Raw genomic sequence first — 15,686 nt, 5'->3', positions numbered from 1 at the left:
GCAATGTTGGGGGGGAAACCTAGGATTCCTTTTAAGCGCATTATTCTTTCTGCTACGTCCTGCTGCTTTAAAAACTGGTTCCTACTTTTAGATTTAGATTCATCCAAATATTCTGCTGCAGCTGTTGCTTCTTGGCTTGAAAGGCCTTATCTTAAATCTTATGTTTTCTTTTCTATCAGGTACCCAAGTTCAAGGCCCTTCCTTTGCCTCATTTTGACACTGTTAACCTGCCAGAGAAGAAGGTGAAGAATGCAACCCAGATCGAGCCTTTCTGCTTGGAGACTGACAAAAGAGGTGCTGTAAAGGCACAGACTTGGAAGCATCAGGTGAGGGCTTGGGAGAGCAGCTAAGATGTTCGAGGCTTGTTTGTCGGTTTGTTAGAATGGGTAGACCCACTACATTGAAATTCATTTGGGAACTAACACATTGGCTTATTTCAGAGTCTCCACTCTAAATCAGGGTCAGAAAACTTTTTCTCTAAACAAACAGATAGTAAATTCATAGTTTAGGTGTTGTTGGCTACATATGATCTCTGTCACATAGTGCGTGTGTGTTTCAACTCATCAAGATTGTGACAACCAATCTGATCTCAAGGGCTGTGCAAAAAGAAGTTGCCAGCTGGCCGAAGCGCGCTGACTCCACTCTAGGCGCTCGTCTGGGGAACGTGAGAACCATAGACACTCTGTGCAGCAGGAGTTTAAGGTCTCATCCATTAGACTTGTTTACTAAATGTTCATTCGTTTCTCTTGGTGCTTTGTAAGAAATGGTGTGTTGTTTTGTCAACATAGTGTGCTATTTGCTCTTTATAGAAGACAGGTAGTTAAAAACAATTAATTGGTTTTGGCTAGTTTAACTGGAATCTAATTCTGCCCTATCTGGAAAAAATTTTTCCTGAATTCCTAAATTTGTCAGCATTTTTATATTGTCACTTATCTTGGACTGTGTCCAAAGGAGCTCTGGGTTAATTTTTGTAGGAAGTTACCCCTTTTGCAGCCCAAGAAACGCGATCGCTAACATGACTGAGGGTAGGCCCCTGTCGGCGTGTTTTCTAGGAAAACTTAGGACCAGTGCTTAGAAAGCACTAGTGAATCTCACTTGCAAGAACCATGGCATAGAATGTCTGTGGGAGGTATTTCCCGTGATAAAAAAACCCTTTTTTTACGTTTTTCAGACATACACGAAAGTAGGATAATACAATGAACTTTCATGGACCTGTAGCCCGGTTCTGTAGCCATCAAAACATGTAAAATCTTACTTCACCTATAGTTCTATCTACTTATCTCTATTCTGGGTAGTTCTGCCTATACATGATTAATTTGAAGCAAATCCTAGGTATCTCCTCGTTTCATGTAAAAATACTTCAGAATGTATCTTCAAAATAGAAGGGTTTGAAAAACCATAGCCACAATACTGTCACTGTAGCAAAAACATTAACAGTAATCCCTTACTGGTGGCCGGTAGTCAGCATTCACATGTCCCCGAATCTCTCGAAGTTTCTAGAATAGTTGAATTGTTCAAATCAAGATCCAGGTGAGGTCCACATACAGCATTTGATAAATTTCTAAATCCCTTTTAATCTATGGGCCTGTCTGCTTGCATTTCCTGTGTTGAATAAACTGGATCAACTGTGCGACAGGCTTTCTGTGATCTGGGTTTTGGTCACTGCGTTCCCACGGTGCTGTTAGATGTGTTCCTCTATCTACTGCTCATCCTGTAGAGGAGTAGTTATGTCAAGAGCCTTAATTAAAGTCTGGTTAGTTTCTTTTTGGGATTGGGAGAATACTTTATAACTGATCACATCTGGGGGTATATAATGTCTACTTTTGGGGGGAGGTGTTAAGATAAGGCCTTAAAATTACAGTTGACTTTTGAACAACATGGGTTTGAATTGCACAGGTCCACTTATGCCTGGATTTTTTTTCAGTAAAAACTGTATTTTCTCTTCCTTATTTTCTTAATATTTCCTTTTCTCTAGCTTAATTAACTATAAGAATACAGCATATAATACATATAATATACAAAATGTGTGTTAACTATTTATGTTAGCAGTAAGGTTTCCAGTCAAGAGTATGCTATTAGGACGTAAGTTTGGGAGGAGTCGAAAGTTACGTCAAGATTTTCAACTGTGTGGGCGGTTGGTGCCCTAATCCTCATGTTTTTTAAGGGTCAAGTGTATCTTAAAGATACTTTCTAGTTTTCCGTGGGTTTAAATGACATCAGTCTGCTCCACTCATTGTTCAGGGGGTTGGACAGGGGATTAGGTTCCGTCATCTGCTGTCTTTGCGGATGCTGCAGTTAGAAACACTGGAACGTGAGTCACGGAGGTGCTGGGCCACGGCTAGTTGGTCTGATAGACTCTCTTCCTGACAGCTGGAGGAGGAACTGAGACAACAGAAAGAAGCGACTTGCTTCAAGGCTCGTCCAAACACCGTCATCTCCCAGGAGCCCTTTGTTCCCAAGAAAGAGAAGAAATCCGTCGCTGGTAGTATTACATGTACTCTTGGGGGGTTGGGGCAACATTGTCGGACTTCCTGGGAGAGTACCTGGGGCTCGGTTGTGTCAGCACGATGCTTTGTCGGCCAGCAGCATTTGCCTGTAGAGGATCCAGTTTTTCTTCCCCTGGAGCTGGCCTTTTACTTTTGTTGAACGCAGCAGCTATGTTGAGTGGCAGAATGTGTTGGGGCCAGACTCATAGCACAAGAGCCTGGGCAACAGCAGCTGGCATTCCGATGACAGTTATAGCCCTTGCCCACCTGAAGAGTAACCAGTGAGGGAGGGAGGGAGAGCCAGGACCTCTTTCTGGAGTTCACTCTGAGGCAGGCCTTGGCTGCAAAGCATTTGATTCTTTAAGCATTGGGCAGGATGCCAGAAAACGGGCTCTTTTCCTATATCTCTGTCTCACAGTCACTGCGGCTTTGAGCAAGCTGCTTGACCTGCATGGGTCTTGCTTTTCCCCTAATTGGTTAATTTCCAGGGCCCTTCCAAGTTTGAAAATTCTAAGACTTTCTATGTGCTGTTGACTCCACCTTTCAACAAGCCTTCCTTAGTGCTCAGCCCTTCTCTTGCCATGCATGTCTGTGCTCCTTGCTAGATCTATAGGGCCAGGTTTATGCAAGTCCTGTACCAATGTTCTCTCTGTTTCTGTACTCAGAGGGCCTTTCTGGTTCTCTAGTTCAGGAACCTTTTCAGCTGGCCACTGAGAAGAGAGCCAAAGAGCGGCAGGAGCTGGAGAAGAAAATGGCTGAGGCAGAAGCCCAGCGGGCGCAGCAGCTGGAGGAGGCCAGGCAGCAGGAGGAAGAGCAGCAGAGGAAGGAGCTGGCCAGGCTCCGGAAAGAACTGGTAACGGGCAGTGGGAGTGCTGACCAACCCACCGTTGTCCCTGTTCTGTTTTATCTGCACTTCATCTTGGTCCAGAAAGAATCTAAGGTCACTATAAGGACACATCCAAGAGGAGTGGGAGCGGGAAATCCCACAAATCGAGGGTGGTGACAAAGTGGAGGTGTGAACTGGGCTTAAGATGTGTACGTTGTGGTCCATGTAACTGCTAGTTTGAGTCATAGTTTTGGCCCTTTTTAGGACCCAGCCTGTCAGTTACAAAACTCACAGTGTTCATCAGACAAAAACAAACCAGCTGCTTAAAAATATGCATTTCTCCTTGGTATTGAATTCAGACAGAATTTCTTCCAAGGGTCTTCATAGGGAGGAAATCATAAGGTACACAATGATGCATTATTTAACTTATTATTTCCTTAAGGTTTCCTTAAGAGCATTCATTGGTTACGAAAACCAGTGTATTTTACAATTAGACAAAAATACACAATTAGGGAAGGACATGAGAATTGGGCAGTAACTATTTTCATTTTCCTCTTAATACTTGACTCAAGTGCCTTGGAGTCACAGTACATGTTGGTCCATGTGACTCCGCTAACACTAGCATCACTGTTTAAATATTAGTTATCCAAAAAGGAAGCTTAATTCTCATTAGAGGACCCTTTGTCTAGGAGCACAGCAAGCCACATTAACTGCATCAATGAGGAAGAGGAGGATTTTGGATGGAACCTCGTATGATTAATAAAAGAGGGAATATAGAAATACGTAAGTTGTTGAGGTTTTGTCTAAAAGACCAAGCCAGCAGCTGAACAGTGGTTCGCAGAGGTGACTGGCTGCAGGAAGGCGCTCGGGACAAACTGTTCCAGTGACTAGCTTCTCAGCAAAACCCAAGCCACTATTTTCTGATTGAATGAAAAAAAAAACCCATACAATCCCCACTCCAGATACACTCAGAAAACCAAACCTTTTCCTACCCTCAGTTTCTTTGATTTTTCTTCAACACTTGGTCCTTGACTTGGTCCTTGTTTTCATCCCCATCATGGAGCCGTTTCTCACAGTGAGTCTCAGTGTGGGCTGAGGGCAGGGCCCATGGATGGGACCAGGTGTTCTCCCAGCAACCCTCCCTGGCTATTGTTTCGGGTTTTTTGTTTTTCGTCTATGCTTTCATTTAATATTAAGACTCAGCTTGAGACTGTACTCTAGCCAATTCTTAACATGCATCTCTTCTCTGCTGCAATTGAGTGCACCTTTCTCACACCGTAGTAATAAACACTCAAGCTGGAGATAGGTTGGACATTATCGAGGGATCCAGCAAGACCTGAACAGAAACCTACTTGGGCTCTAAAACTCTCATGCTTTTCCATTATACTGCATTGCCTTTCCCCCCCCCTCTTTGAGTACGTGACTGGGATCTGTAAAACTGCAAACATTTTCTCAAGGAAAAAAAAAAACTATAAGCGCAGTTTTCTAACATCCTTATCAGTGGTAACTTTATTTCCCTTATTTGGCAGGTGCACAAGGCAAACCCAATACGCAAGTACCAGGGCGTGGAGATAAAGTCAAGTGAGCAGCCTCTGACTGTGCCTGTGTCTCCCAAGTTCTCCACTCGGTTCCACTGCTGAACTCCGCTGGGAGCTGCGGGCGCAGCCTGGGAACGGAGCTGCATTTTCCATCACACCAGGAACTGTCCTCCTTTGTCATGGGGGTGTGGGGAGAAGCCATTTCTTCAGACTTTGACCTGCCCGCCCCTGGCAGAGCGTGCCTAGTAGCTGCTGACTGACTGCGTTGAGAATTGTGACCCTGCGTTATTGAGGCTAGTAATGAGACTCAGCTCACGTGTGTCTCCATCGGACTCCATGTCGTTACTTCCTTTGACCCATCAGTTGACCTTGAAAATGGGTTTTAACTTTGCCTAGAGTTGAAAGTCTTTATATCAGCACAGTGTAATTTCTCTTGTCCCTTCCCTAACTGCCCCCCCCCCCCTTTTTTTCTATTTTTAAATTAGGAAATAAAGACAGTTAAATATTGAGATAGGATTTAACTTATGGCTTCAATAAGGAACAATCAGTATATCAGATTTTTCCTCTCCTCTCCACTAAATAAATTTAGAGGTAAGGGGCCCTTTGCTGTGAGGGGGAAAGCCTCCTGAACTGGGTGTGAGGAAGGAGACTGCGTGGGCTGGTGGGCCCTCATGGAGCCCTTGGCGAGCTGTGGGCTGGGCCACCGTCTAGGCCCGCTCTCCTGTCACCGTGCCGACAATGTCAGGGGCACCGAGCCTCGCACATTCTAGGTCCTGCGGTGACCCAGGCTGGAATAAATACGTCTGTCTTCCCCTCCCTGTTTTTGTTATTTGATGTCTTAAAATTTGTCCAGCCCCTTTGGAGGAGGTCACGTCTTTTTTGGGAAATGGGAACTTTGAGAGGAGGGTTCAGGTAGCAGGAAAGTGCTTTGCAACTTCTTTTTGTCTTATGTCAGAGTACCCTTCCGTATTTATGGACTTCCTCCCAGGAAGCACGCTGGAAAGCAGTCATGTGTGCTGTGCCCTCGCACAGACTGCGCCTTCTTCCCTAAATGTGCTTTTTCTCATCTGGTGAACTCTTCCTTGTAAGACTCGGCTCGAGAAAAATTTTTTTCATAAACCCTTCCTTGACCATCTGACCTCCCCAGATAAGGACGACCACTTTTCAGGGCCTGCCCAGTGTTTCTGGTGTGTGTGAGGTACAGCAGCTGCACCGCTGAATCGCTTGTACTTGTTCACAAGCCGGCAGAGACGTGGATATCTCAGTTATCTCTGTATTTCTTGTAGCTGGCACAGACTTGTCTAGGTCCATATGAAAGAGTGTACTTTCCTTGAGACTTGACGTTATTTGTGAGCTCTGCTCTGTACCTGTCATATTCTGCCCAGGCCGAGTCCTAGGCCCCTTGTGTAATATTAAACCTAGTTTATATTCCTTTCGTTTATTCATTCAATGAGCATTATGTACAAGCCATTGTAGATTCAGCAAGACAGGACTTGCAGATCGCGGGGCCTCCTGAAGGCCCACAAACTGATGCAAAATACAGTTCCTTTATTCGCTGCCTGGATGTGTATGGTATACTGTTCTGTAACTACTTACGTAGTTCACTTAACAAATAATGTGGTGCCAATGATACATAACTTGGCCTTGTGCTAGTCTCTGGGAATACAGCAGTGAACAAAAGTAGAAGACCTTGTCCTCATTGAGCTTACCTTTTATGGGGGAGACAGGTAATAAGCAAGGAACTGCCCTGTTCCCTCAGGTGATAAATGTTTCCCTGACTGCTGTGTGGAGAACAGATGAGGGCGGGAGCCAGGGTGGGAGGTGGGAAACAGGGAGGCCGTGGAGGTTCTTTTGTTGTCTGCGAGCTGTGAGTGGCTCAGGCGGTGTGGTGGCCGTGGAGGGTGAGAAACGGTTGGATTCTGAATGTATTTGGAAGCTGTAACTGGCAGTACTTGCTAACAGATTGGACGTGGATAGTGAGAGGTGGGAGTTGAGGAGGGCACCTAGGTATCAGCCTGAAACAGTTCTCCATCCCTTGTCCTCTGAGAAATCTAGTTCTACCCCAGGCCTCATGTCTCTTATGGATTCTTGGGGGGGGGGGGGGGGAGGGGTTCATTTTTCTTTTTTTTCTGGTCACCTTTTACTTTGGTTTTTCACTCTCTGTTCATTTGATCCCCTCTCCTATGCAGCTTTTTTCCCTACCTATACCAGCCTTCCCCTTCTAACAGGTCACTATCATTCATATTTCCATCTGGTATCATTTCTTTCCCCGTCCATTTTTTGTTTTTGCTTGTTTCCGGTAGGAGAATAAATCTGGCCCTCGCGTGGAGGGGTTTGGAAAGAGCATTACTGAGAATTACAGACTCGTGGGGTCCGTTCGTCCCGTGTGCTTCACTCTGGGTTACCTCCTCTGGACACACCTGTGTCAGAGTGGTCATATATGACGGTCATTTAGCAGAGTAAGTAGCTGGAAATTGAGACGCAGCTCTCCATTGCCTCTTCCCAGAATTTCTCGGGTTCCCAGGGGCTCCCTGTTTCTCCCCAGCACAGTCTGTCTGATACTAAATCCTCTCTGGACTATCTCACAGGGCCTTCGCTTTTCTGGCACAGCCTCCCCCATCCCCTGAAACTGCAACTCCCCACTCTTATTTTGCAGAGAAATTCAGATTCTTTATCCGTTCAGGCCATGTCCTGGAAGGAGCCTCTCAACTCGCAGGCCACTCTGCAATTTTTCTAAACGGAACATGGCCAATAGGAATTTACTGAATTCTGAGAAATCTGGCCGTCACACTTTGCTTGGCACTTTCACAAAGTTCCTAGCTTATGTGCATTGTTGGAATTCCCACAGTTTCTGGGAAGGCCTCTGTTTTCAGCGTTGTTTTGACTTGGTCAAGGTTTCCCTTGGCTAATAGGCCTAAGCTAGTTTAAACACTTAGAAGATCCTCGTCCATCCTTACTCTGGTTGATGGTTTGGTTCTCGGGAAATTGCTTTGTCGCCACCTTGACTGTTTTAGTGCTTGCGGGCTGTTCCCCACAGAGCTTGTCCCTGGGAAGTGGAGCTTGGGTGGTAGGCAGGCTGCGGTTGCAGTTACCACATCACTTAACAGAGATGAGACCTGTGCGCGAGCAGTTGTGAACAGGATCAGATGTGATTGAGCGACGTGAGACGGACAGAACAGGTGTGTGGAGAGATTCTTGTTGCGGGTGAGGTTGCAGTTCTTAAGGATGTTTCTTTTTAGGTAAAAATGACAAAAGTAATACTGCCTTCGGGAAAGAAAACGATACTGATTATGTAGAACAAAACACGAACATCTCAACTTCCTCTATCCCCATTCCCCAGGAGGGACCCACAGTTAACAGTCATACATTCTTCCAGAAGGTTTTTTTTTATGTACACACAGATTTATAGAGCATTTTTCTTTTTATAACAAAATGATGATAGCATTCTGCATTTTAATTTTAATTTGTTCCTTGAAAGGTTATACATTCACATGGTTCCAAATTCAAAAGCTACTAAGATAAAGTCTCCCACTTTTCCCCCCAGCTGCTCCCCTCCCCTCCCGAGACGGTGCTACCACGTGTGTTCCCTTGCAGAGATGGCTTCTGCATATACAATCTCTACCCCTTCCCTCTTATTTTTACACCAACATGTCATACTCTACGCTCTGTACCTCGCTCCTTCCATGGCCTGCACTGAATGACGTGATTCAGCTGCCACCTTGGGCATGTCCTGGCTGGCTTCCCACCTGAAGCCTGAAGCCTCCTAGGAGAATCTAGTAACATGGAAGCAGATCTGTGGTGGGGTCTTGTTCCTCCACAGGTTGTCCCAGGCTAGTGACCTCAGGTCCGAGGACCTGAGGGCGGGTCAGCGGCACCCAGGCTTTTAGCTCCCAGCTTAGCTGAACCTCGAGGGCTTACTGGCTTGCATATCTGGTCAAACCCGGGTATCCCTTTAGGTAAATCTTGACATTGCTTTCATTTCACTTCCCTTCTGAATATCATCTCCTGGGGAAGTTCCTCACTGCTGAGAGTAGCAGTTAAAAAAGCCATTAGCCACGCAGCGGGGCTCCTATTTCTGCACAGATGGGCTGAGTTCCAGCTTGGTGGTGTGGATCCAGGTAGGAGTTGGTCAACATTTGGAATCCTGAGCTGCCATCTGCCCTGCAGCCTGCTGGGATGGTCAGTTTAGACAACATATAAAGTTTCCTGGATACGAGGCAAGCCCGGGCCTATGGAAGGAGCAGCGAGGGTGAAGTGTGTGGTGCTTTGAGCGGTGACGAAGGCGTAACCAGGGAGCTGACATGTTTGCTCTGGCGCCAAGAATGCCAGGACAATTTGTTATCTAGCTGAAGCCAATATAGTTGCTACAAAAAAAAAAAAAGCACCGAGGGACAAAAGGATACATTTTCCTTGTTGCCTTGGTCTTGCATACCCACTCTTTTCTAGTCCTATATGGGAGGTTACCTACATTGAAAATGTCTGGTGATATTTGCTGTTCTCATGCAGGAGAGTGAGAGGCTGGGCTCAGGCCAAAGCCCGGCTTTTATGTGCCGAAGGTGTCAGCTTCCTGAAAGGGCTTGACAAATGCAGGCATTTCACTCGCAGAAACCGAACGTAGTTCGAGGGGCAGGGGTAAAAGGCTCAGGGTTAGGAAAAGACCAGGTTTTATTTGGGAACTATTTTGCCAGACTACGCCTAACCTTAACGTATCAATTGCCCTCTCCTTTTTCTTTAAATTTTTATTGGGAAGGAAATAAAACCAGACGTGTCCGATCTGCCGAGCCTCACGTAGTGATGGCACTGGTGCCCCAGGGCCTCACGGGCAGGTGTGCCGGTATGCTAGGATCGGGAGCCAAGTGCCGTGGCCTAGCTTGTTTTGGCGCTAGTGGTATTTTCTCAGGTCTTCTTTCAAGAGCAAGGGTGGGAGACGTCGTTTGCAATTGGTCAAGACACTGAATGATGAGTGGGCGTAACTCGGGCTGTGAAAAGCAGCTTGGGCAGCACCGTTCTCTGGTCAGCGCTGAGTGTACCGTACAGGCACTCGGTCACTAAGTCACTAGGAAGTGACTTAAAATTTGCCCTGCGCAGAAATCTCAGCATTTTTACTCGCAGTGTTTAAATTGGGGTTTACTGTTAATTATATATAATTTTGAATATGTCTGGTAGAAGGAGGAAAGAGAAATATCCATGCTCCGTCACCCATCTTGAATGCTGGTGTTTCTTTGTTTAATCCCTTTCTCCCTCGTGTAAAACTTTAGTCTGTTTTTCTGCATTGTAGGTGTTACAGTTTGTATTCTGCTTTTTTTACTTAGCATAGCAGTGACTCATGTTTTTCCTAAACTACTGCATATTTTGTAAATACCAATTTTAACAGCCGCATACGCTCCGTTGTTTTGAGTTTGCTTCTCTCTGTTGGAAATGCTTGTTTTGCAAAGGATTTTTTTAGACTCTATTTATAGGACAGATTTGTCTCTATTTGCTTCCCTCTAATGTATCATGTCCGTCTCAACTTTAAATGACTGTTTCCAACCTCTTAGTTAAACTTTGTAAATAAAATATTAAAGGGAAATATAACCCTCTCCCAAAGCATGGTTAATGGCATTATTATTCTGGCGTACCGTTTGGCTGAAGTGATAGCGATGTTGCTGGCACTCCTGCCCGAGGAAACAGGAAACGTTTATGGGCATTTAGCAGAGCCTTTCTGGAGAGGACTCTAGTTATGTTAAAGTCTTGGAATGCTGCTTAGCAGACACAGTGGGTGGTTATCGCTAAGCCTTGGAGCCAGATTGAAAGAACGCCCTTTGTCTTAACACAAGCCGGGGCTGTTCTGTGTCTTTGGGAGAGAATAGGAGTGGGGAATAGAATCTCAGCTCTGTCACTGACATAGTGTCCTAAGGAGTCACTTCCCTTTTCTGGACCTCAGTTTCCACACCTGTCAAATGAGGAGATTGAACTAGATTAATAAGGCTCTTTTCAGCTTGAATATCTTCAGATTTTTTTTTTTTTTTTGGCAACTTGTTTTCACTACACCAGCCCCACTTCTGTGTTTATGGTTTTTCTATAACCAGCTACAAGAGGGCACCTCCCGCAAACTCTCCGGCCCCTGGATTTTCATTTGAACTTCAGTGAAGTATGTTCGTGACCAGTTTGCCATCTCGTTGAGGACTTTCCAAGGGTTATTCTGGAAGCGGAAATCTCGTCCAAATCACTCCAGGGGACTAATCCCTGAATAATGTCCCCTGACACACACACATACTTTCTGATGTTTCTCTTGACCTTGGAACTGGTTACAGAATGTTCAGTGAATTCTTACAGACGGCCGCACGAAGTCCCTCCCGTCCTTGGTGTCTTCCAGGCGTGAAGTTAGCCGATGGTGGTTCTCCTGTTGTTGCCAGCAGTCGGGGGACATCATAGCCACACAGGCACCTTGCCTGGCTGGTCCTCTGTTTCTCCCCACGGCAGTTCAGTCCATACAGTGTTTGTGGTCAAAGAGCCTTGGCTGGTTTGGGGACAAGTGTCACAGGGTTCAGGAGAAGCGAGATTAGTTGGTGGGATGAGCCCTAGATTGGGAATTGCAAGAGTGCTTTCTGGCTTTGTGACCTTGAGTAGGTCATTTGAATTCCCGTCACCTCAATCTCCTCATCTTAGAAGCTATAATGATGTTTCTGGAAAGGACTTTCCTCCAGCCCTGTGTGTGAGGATTTGCTCCCAGCTTCAGCAGGACCCAAGTGTCCTCAGGGCAGCAGTGATGACTGTCATGTCTGGCAGTGTGACTCAGCAGTAATTGTCAGCAGGTATGTGTCACAAGGGGATTGCCAGAACCGCCTGCTATTTTACTCAAAGCTAACAACCTAACAGGACAGGGCCACAGCTAAAGGAGCAGGGGGAATTCTCGGGGAGGAGGCCGCTTGGGAGTTTGTGCAAGCAAGAAAGGCATGGGGTTTGAATTGGGCTTGTAGAAATCTCATTCTTAATGGCTGGCACTCGGCGTCTACACCGCAGGCTCGCTGGTCCTATCTGCTCATTAGCCCTTTTTCTCTCTCTCATCATTTGTTACTGCGGAATAGAAAATGAATACAGGAAGCAGCAGAGCAAGCAGTTAGTCAGCAGTTGGGAGGAGCTGCCACGACCGCCCCCTTTCACTGAACAGCTTAACGTTTTGTGCACCTCCCTCTCCTGGAACACCAGCTGTCCTGACAGTGGGATCTGCTGTTCGTGTTTTCCTCAACAAGTGCCCAAACCCTCCTGCGCACCCAGAGGCCTCGTGAGAATGGGTAGGGGTTGGCTGGCTGGACGTTCAGCAAGTGGGGCTGGGGACTTGACTCCAGGACAGTGGTCCTCTTTGAGTGTGGTCTGGGGACTGGAAGACCAGCATCACCAGGACTAGAAATGCTGATTCTCTGGCCAGGCTCCAGACCCCTTGAGTCAGACGCTCTGGTAGCAACGTGGGCTTCAACAAGCCCTCCAGGGGGCTGAGATGCAAGCCCAAGCGCGAGGACCACTGCGCCAGGAGAGGGCCCTGCAGGTCTCCCAGCTCGAAGGTCTCTCTGGGCAGGCAGCCAGCAGCGGTTCTCTCCTGTGACCCTCCGTGCCCGGGCCAAGCAAGGTGCCAATCTAGAGGGCGACACCCCTCCCCTCCGGAGCTCCCTGGGGAGTCACCTTTGTGCAGTCTGTCCATGTCACTGAGGAGAGCTGCTGAGTTTGCTGAGTAGGTTTTTATCTCCTTCACCAAGACTCTGTGACCAGAATGAAGATGGAGGGAAGAATGCTTTTCCATGTGCCCTTCCAATAAGTCAGATGACAGATAAGGAAACCGAGGCTCAGAGTTTAAGTTACTTCCCGGAAGTTCACAATGCTAGTAAGTGGCCGAGTCAGAATTCGGATCCAGGTCTCCTGTCCCCAAGTTCCCTGTCCACCACATCCGTGGCATCCCTGGAGTAGAGCCAGCTGCAGACTTTATCATTAGGGATTGCCAGAAGCCCCTGCTTTTTACCCAAAACTTGCAACCTAACAGCACAGGGCCACAGCTGCTCATTAACCAGCCGGTGACAGGGGCAGGGAGACTCCTTGGGGAGAAGGCCACCCGGGAGCCTGTGCTCTCCTGGCTCTTTTTAGAATCGAGTGACCCTTGATTGAAGACCCCCGGGTGAAGAGGAGATTGTCACCCTCCTGGACCAGCAACTCCAGAACTGGGAGCATTTGTCTCGGGAAGGTTGCAGTTCCCGCTGGGGCCCGCCCTGAACTCTTGACCTTGCCGCGGAACCTCCAGCTAAGCTTCCCAGAGGCTGGGAGGCAGGTCCTCTCCTCAATTTCACACAGCAGGCATCTCCTCAGACCTTTCCGGATGCTTGGGTTGCTGTCAGGGATGTGGTGGCTGCCAGTCAATTAAGTCACAGGCCTCAGCAGGCCTAAGTGCTAGCCAAGGTGGTCAGCATGCCAAGCGCTGACCGCTGGAAGGTGCTACGGCCGGCCCACTCATCCTTTATTCGGACACCCTCGGGCACCCCACACAGGGCCCTCTTCTCCCAGCAGCCGCTCAGAGCCTGCCGTGCACCCCCTGGTTCTTACGGTAACTCGGTTTAGCAAATGGACCTAAGTTTTATAAATAGCAGCCTGGTGGGCGGGGGAGCTGGCCTGTGCCCCTGGGACAGAAGGTGCATTCCCCACTTTTGGAGCCATTTCCTGGGATCGAGTGACTGGAGGGACTTCTGGGGCAGATAAAGCCCGGTTACTCTCGACTCCCAGGTCTCGGCTCTTGGGTTTTGCTGCTACTCTTATACGTATTTTTGTTTGGCCCCCACCGGAGCTGCCTTCCTGAGGTGGTGCTTCCAAGTCTGCTCCTGGGACGTTTCCTGTTCTTGGAACAGCTGCACCAGCCTGGGGTACCCTCCTGCTACTTGATCATATCGGGAGGTGTCCAGTGGCTGTGGTCAGTTTTCAGATGACCTTGTTCCTCTGACGTCATTAGCTGGCTATTTCTGGCTTTGCTGTTTATGCCGCAGAGAAGTTGGGCTGAGATGGGGGAGAGGGAGAAAGCTAAGGAGCTGGTCTGGGCGCCTGTGGTTCCGGGGCCCTATCAAAATAGGAGCATTTATTTACAGAGCATTTACAGAGCACCTACTGAATGCCAGGCGCTGGGGCTTCCAGACTGGTGACGTAGTCATCTTCGCTAACAAACTTATTTTTCAGCAGCTGTTTACTTTGTGGTGTGGAGTAGTAAGTGTGAGGCGTCTGAGCCAGACGGCTTAGGTTTAAATTCCAGCCCCACAGGAATCCTATCTCTAAAACTTGGGCAAGTTACCCCTCTGTGCCTCAGCTTCCTCTTGGAAATGGGAGTAATAATAGTATCTACCGCATAAGGTTGCTTATGAAGATTGCAGGGGTTAATGCCCGTGTCTAGCACATGGCAAATGCACAATGAATATGAGCGGCTATTCCTGTTAAGATCAGCACTTTTTGTACAGGGTACAGAATCACCGACACGGTCTCTGTGTGTTCTGAGTGGGCACCTGCGTCCCCAGAGTCCCAGATACTGGGACAGCGTGCATAGTCAATACGAGAAGTCAGAATGGAGCCTTGTCCGTGTATACTGCTTTTCCCAGGGGCATTCCGGGGAAACAGAGTGAGGAGTGACGTCCTGGCCCTGGGGCGGCCTCAGAGCCGTGGCTCTCGACTCTGACTGCACACCAGAATCTTCTGGGGAGGTGTGAAAAAGCACCCACAGCCTGGGCTCTACCGCTGAGCATTCTGATTTAATTGGCCTGAGCTCAGGAGGGGCTCAGGCTTTGGGAGCTGTGAATACTTTCCAGGCATCCCCCTGTGCATCAGGCTTGAGAAGCTCAGCCCAGAGAGCTCTAGAGGGACATGTGCCGTGGGATCACCACGGGATGCACCGGTGGGACGCTCCCACGGGTGCCTCAGAGCTGGTCCCCTGATGGGGGGCTCCTCAAACTCGGGTGTGCACGAAAACCGCCTGAAATGCTGGTGACAGAGACACATTCCAAGGAGGCTTCTTTTTTTTTTCCCTATCCTCACCTGAGGATATATTTATCGATTTTAGAGAGAAGAAGGGAGAGAAAGAGAGAAGCATCAATCAGTTGCCTTCCAAACACATCTGACCAGGGACTGGACCTGCACCTTAGTTATGTGTCCTGACGGGGAATTGAACCCACAACCTTCTGGTGTACAGATGTTCCAACCAACTGAGCCACCTGGCAAAGCTGCGGGGGCTCCGCTGGAAGCCAACTCTGGGGCCCGGGCACTAGAAAGCCTGCACTGGCCGAGCCTGTGGCTGAGAAAGCATCGCTGATCCCAGTCCTGAAATTCCTGCTCTGAAACCCCACAGGGTGTTCTAGCTCATCTGTAGCTCCTTCCATTTTCTGTCTTGAATTGTAGAAATATGAGTCTATACTGATATGTTTTGAATTATTTATTAATCTGTTCGGTTGCAAATGGTCAGTTCAGAAAAACTTACAAAAACCGAAGAGTAAAAATGGTATACCACACCTGTTCATACGCGTATTTCCACTCCGCCAACATTTTCTCTATGAGTATTTTTCATAAAAAAGAATCCCACATTCATGAATGACTTGACAGTCTTTGCCACCTAAAATGCACTGCGTGATGATGCTGTTGCTTTTCCCCAACTCCATCTCCCTGTCTCCAAAGTGACCTACCTGTTCAGCCCTTGCCAGAGAGTAAAACACTCAGTAAATAATCTTTGCAATAAAACGCTGCAGTTCTGGGGTGGAACAGTGTGTCATTTGAGCTCCCAGTTCTCTATGTCCACTTGGCCATACAGCCTTGGGGGCAAGGAGAAAGGGGCTGCTGTGAGGA

At 47.7% G+C, this 15,686-nt stretch overlaps 1 protein-coding gene across 3 annotated transcripts in view; it reads left to right on the top strand.

The window, feature by feature from the left end:
- TPX2 (TPX2 microtubule nucleation factor) overlaps positions 1 to 9,474 on the top strand; it is a 45,879-nt gene extending 36,405 nt beyond the window's left edge. For 2 of the 3 annotated variants that reach the window (XM_045194853.3, XM_024559593.4), the window contains exons 14-17: positions 180 to 326; positions 2,371 to 2,482; positions 3,152 to 3,339; positions 4,842 to 9,474. In XM_045194853.3, coding sequence (XP_045050788.1) covers positions 180 to 326; positions 2,371 to 2,482; positions 3,152 to 3,339; positions 4,842 to 4,952 — 558 coding nt within the window. In that variant the 3' untranslated portion in view covers positions 4,953 to 9,474. The remainder of the gene's footprint in view (positions 1 to 179; positions 327 to 2,370; positions 2,483 to 3,151; positions 3,340 to 4,841) is intronic. The other variant, XM_045194854.3, reaches the window with a different exon arrangement.
- The last annotated feature ends 6,212 nt before the right edge of the window (positions 9,475 to 15,686 follow it).

This window comes from Desmodus rotundus, chromosome 6, assembly GCF_022682495.2.
Source record: "Desmodus rotundus isolate HL8 chromosome 6, HLdesRot8A.1, whole genome shotgun sequence".
Lineage (NCBI taxonomy): Eukaryota > Metazoa > Chordata > Mammalia > Chiroptera > Phyllostomidae > Desmodus > Desmodus rotundus.
Note: the sequence above shows the minus strand (reverse complement) of the source record. Positions and strands in the feature narration are given on the sequence as shown.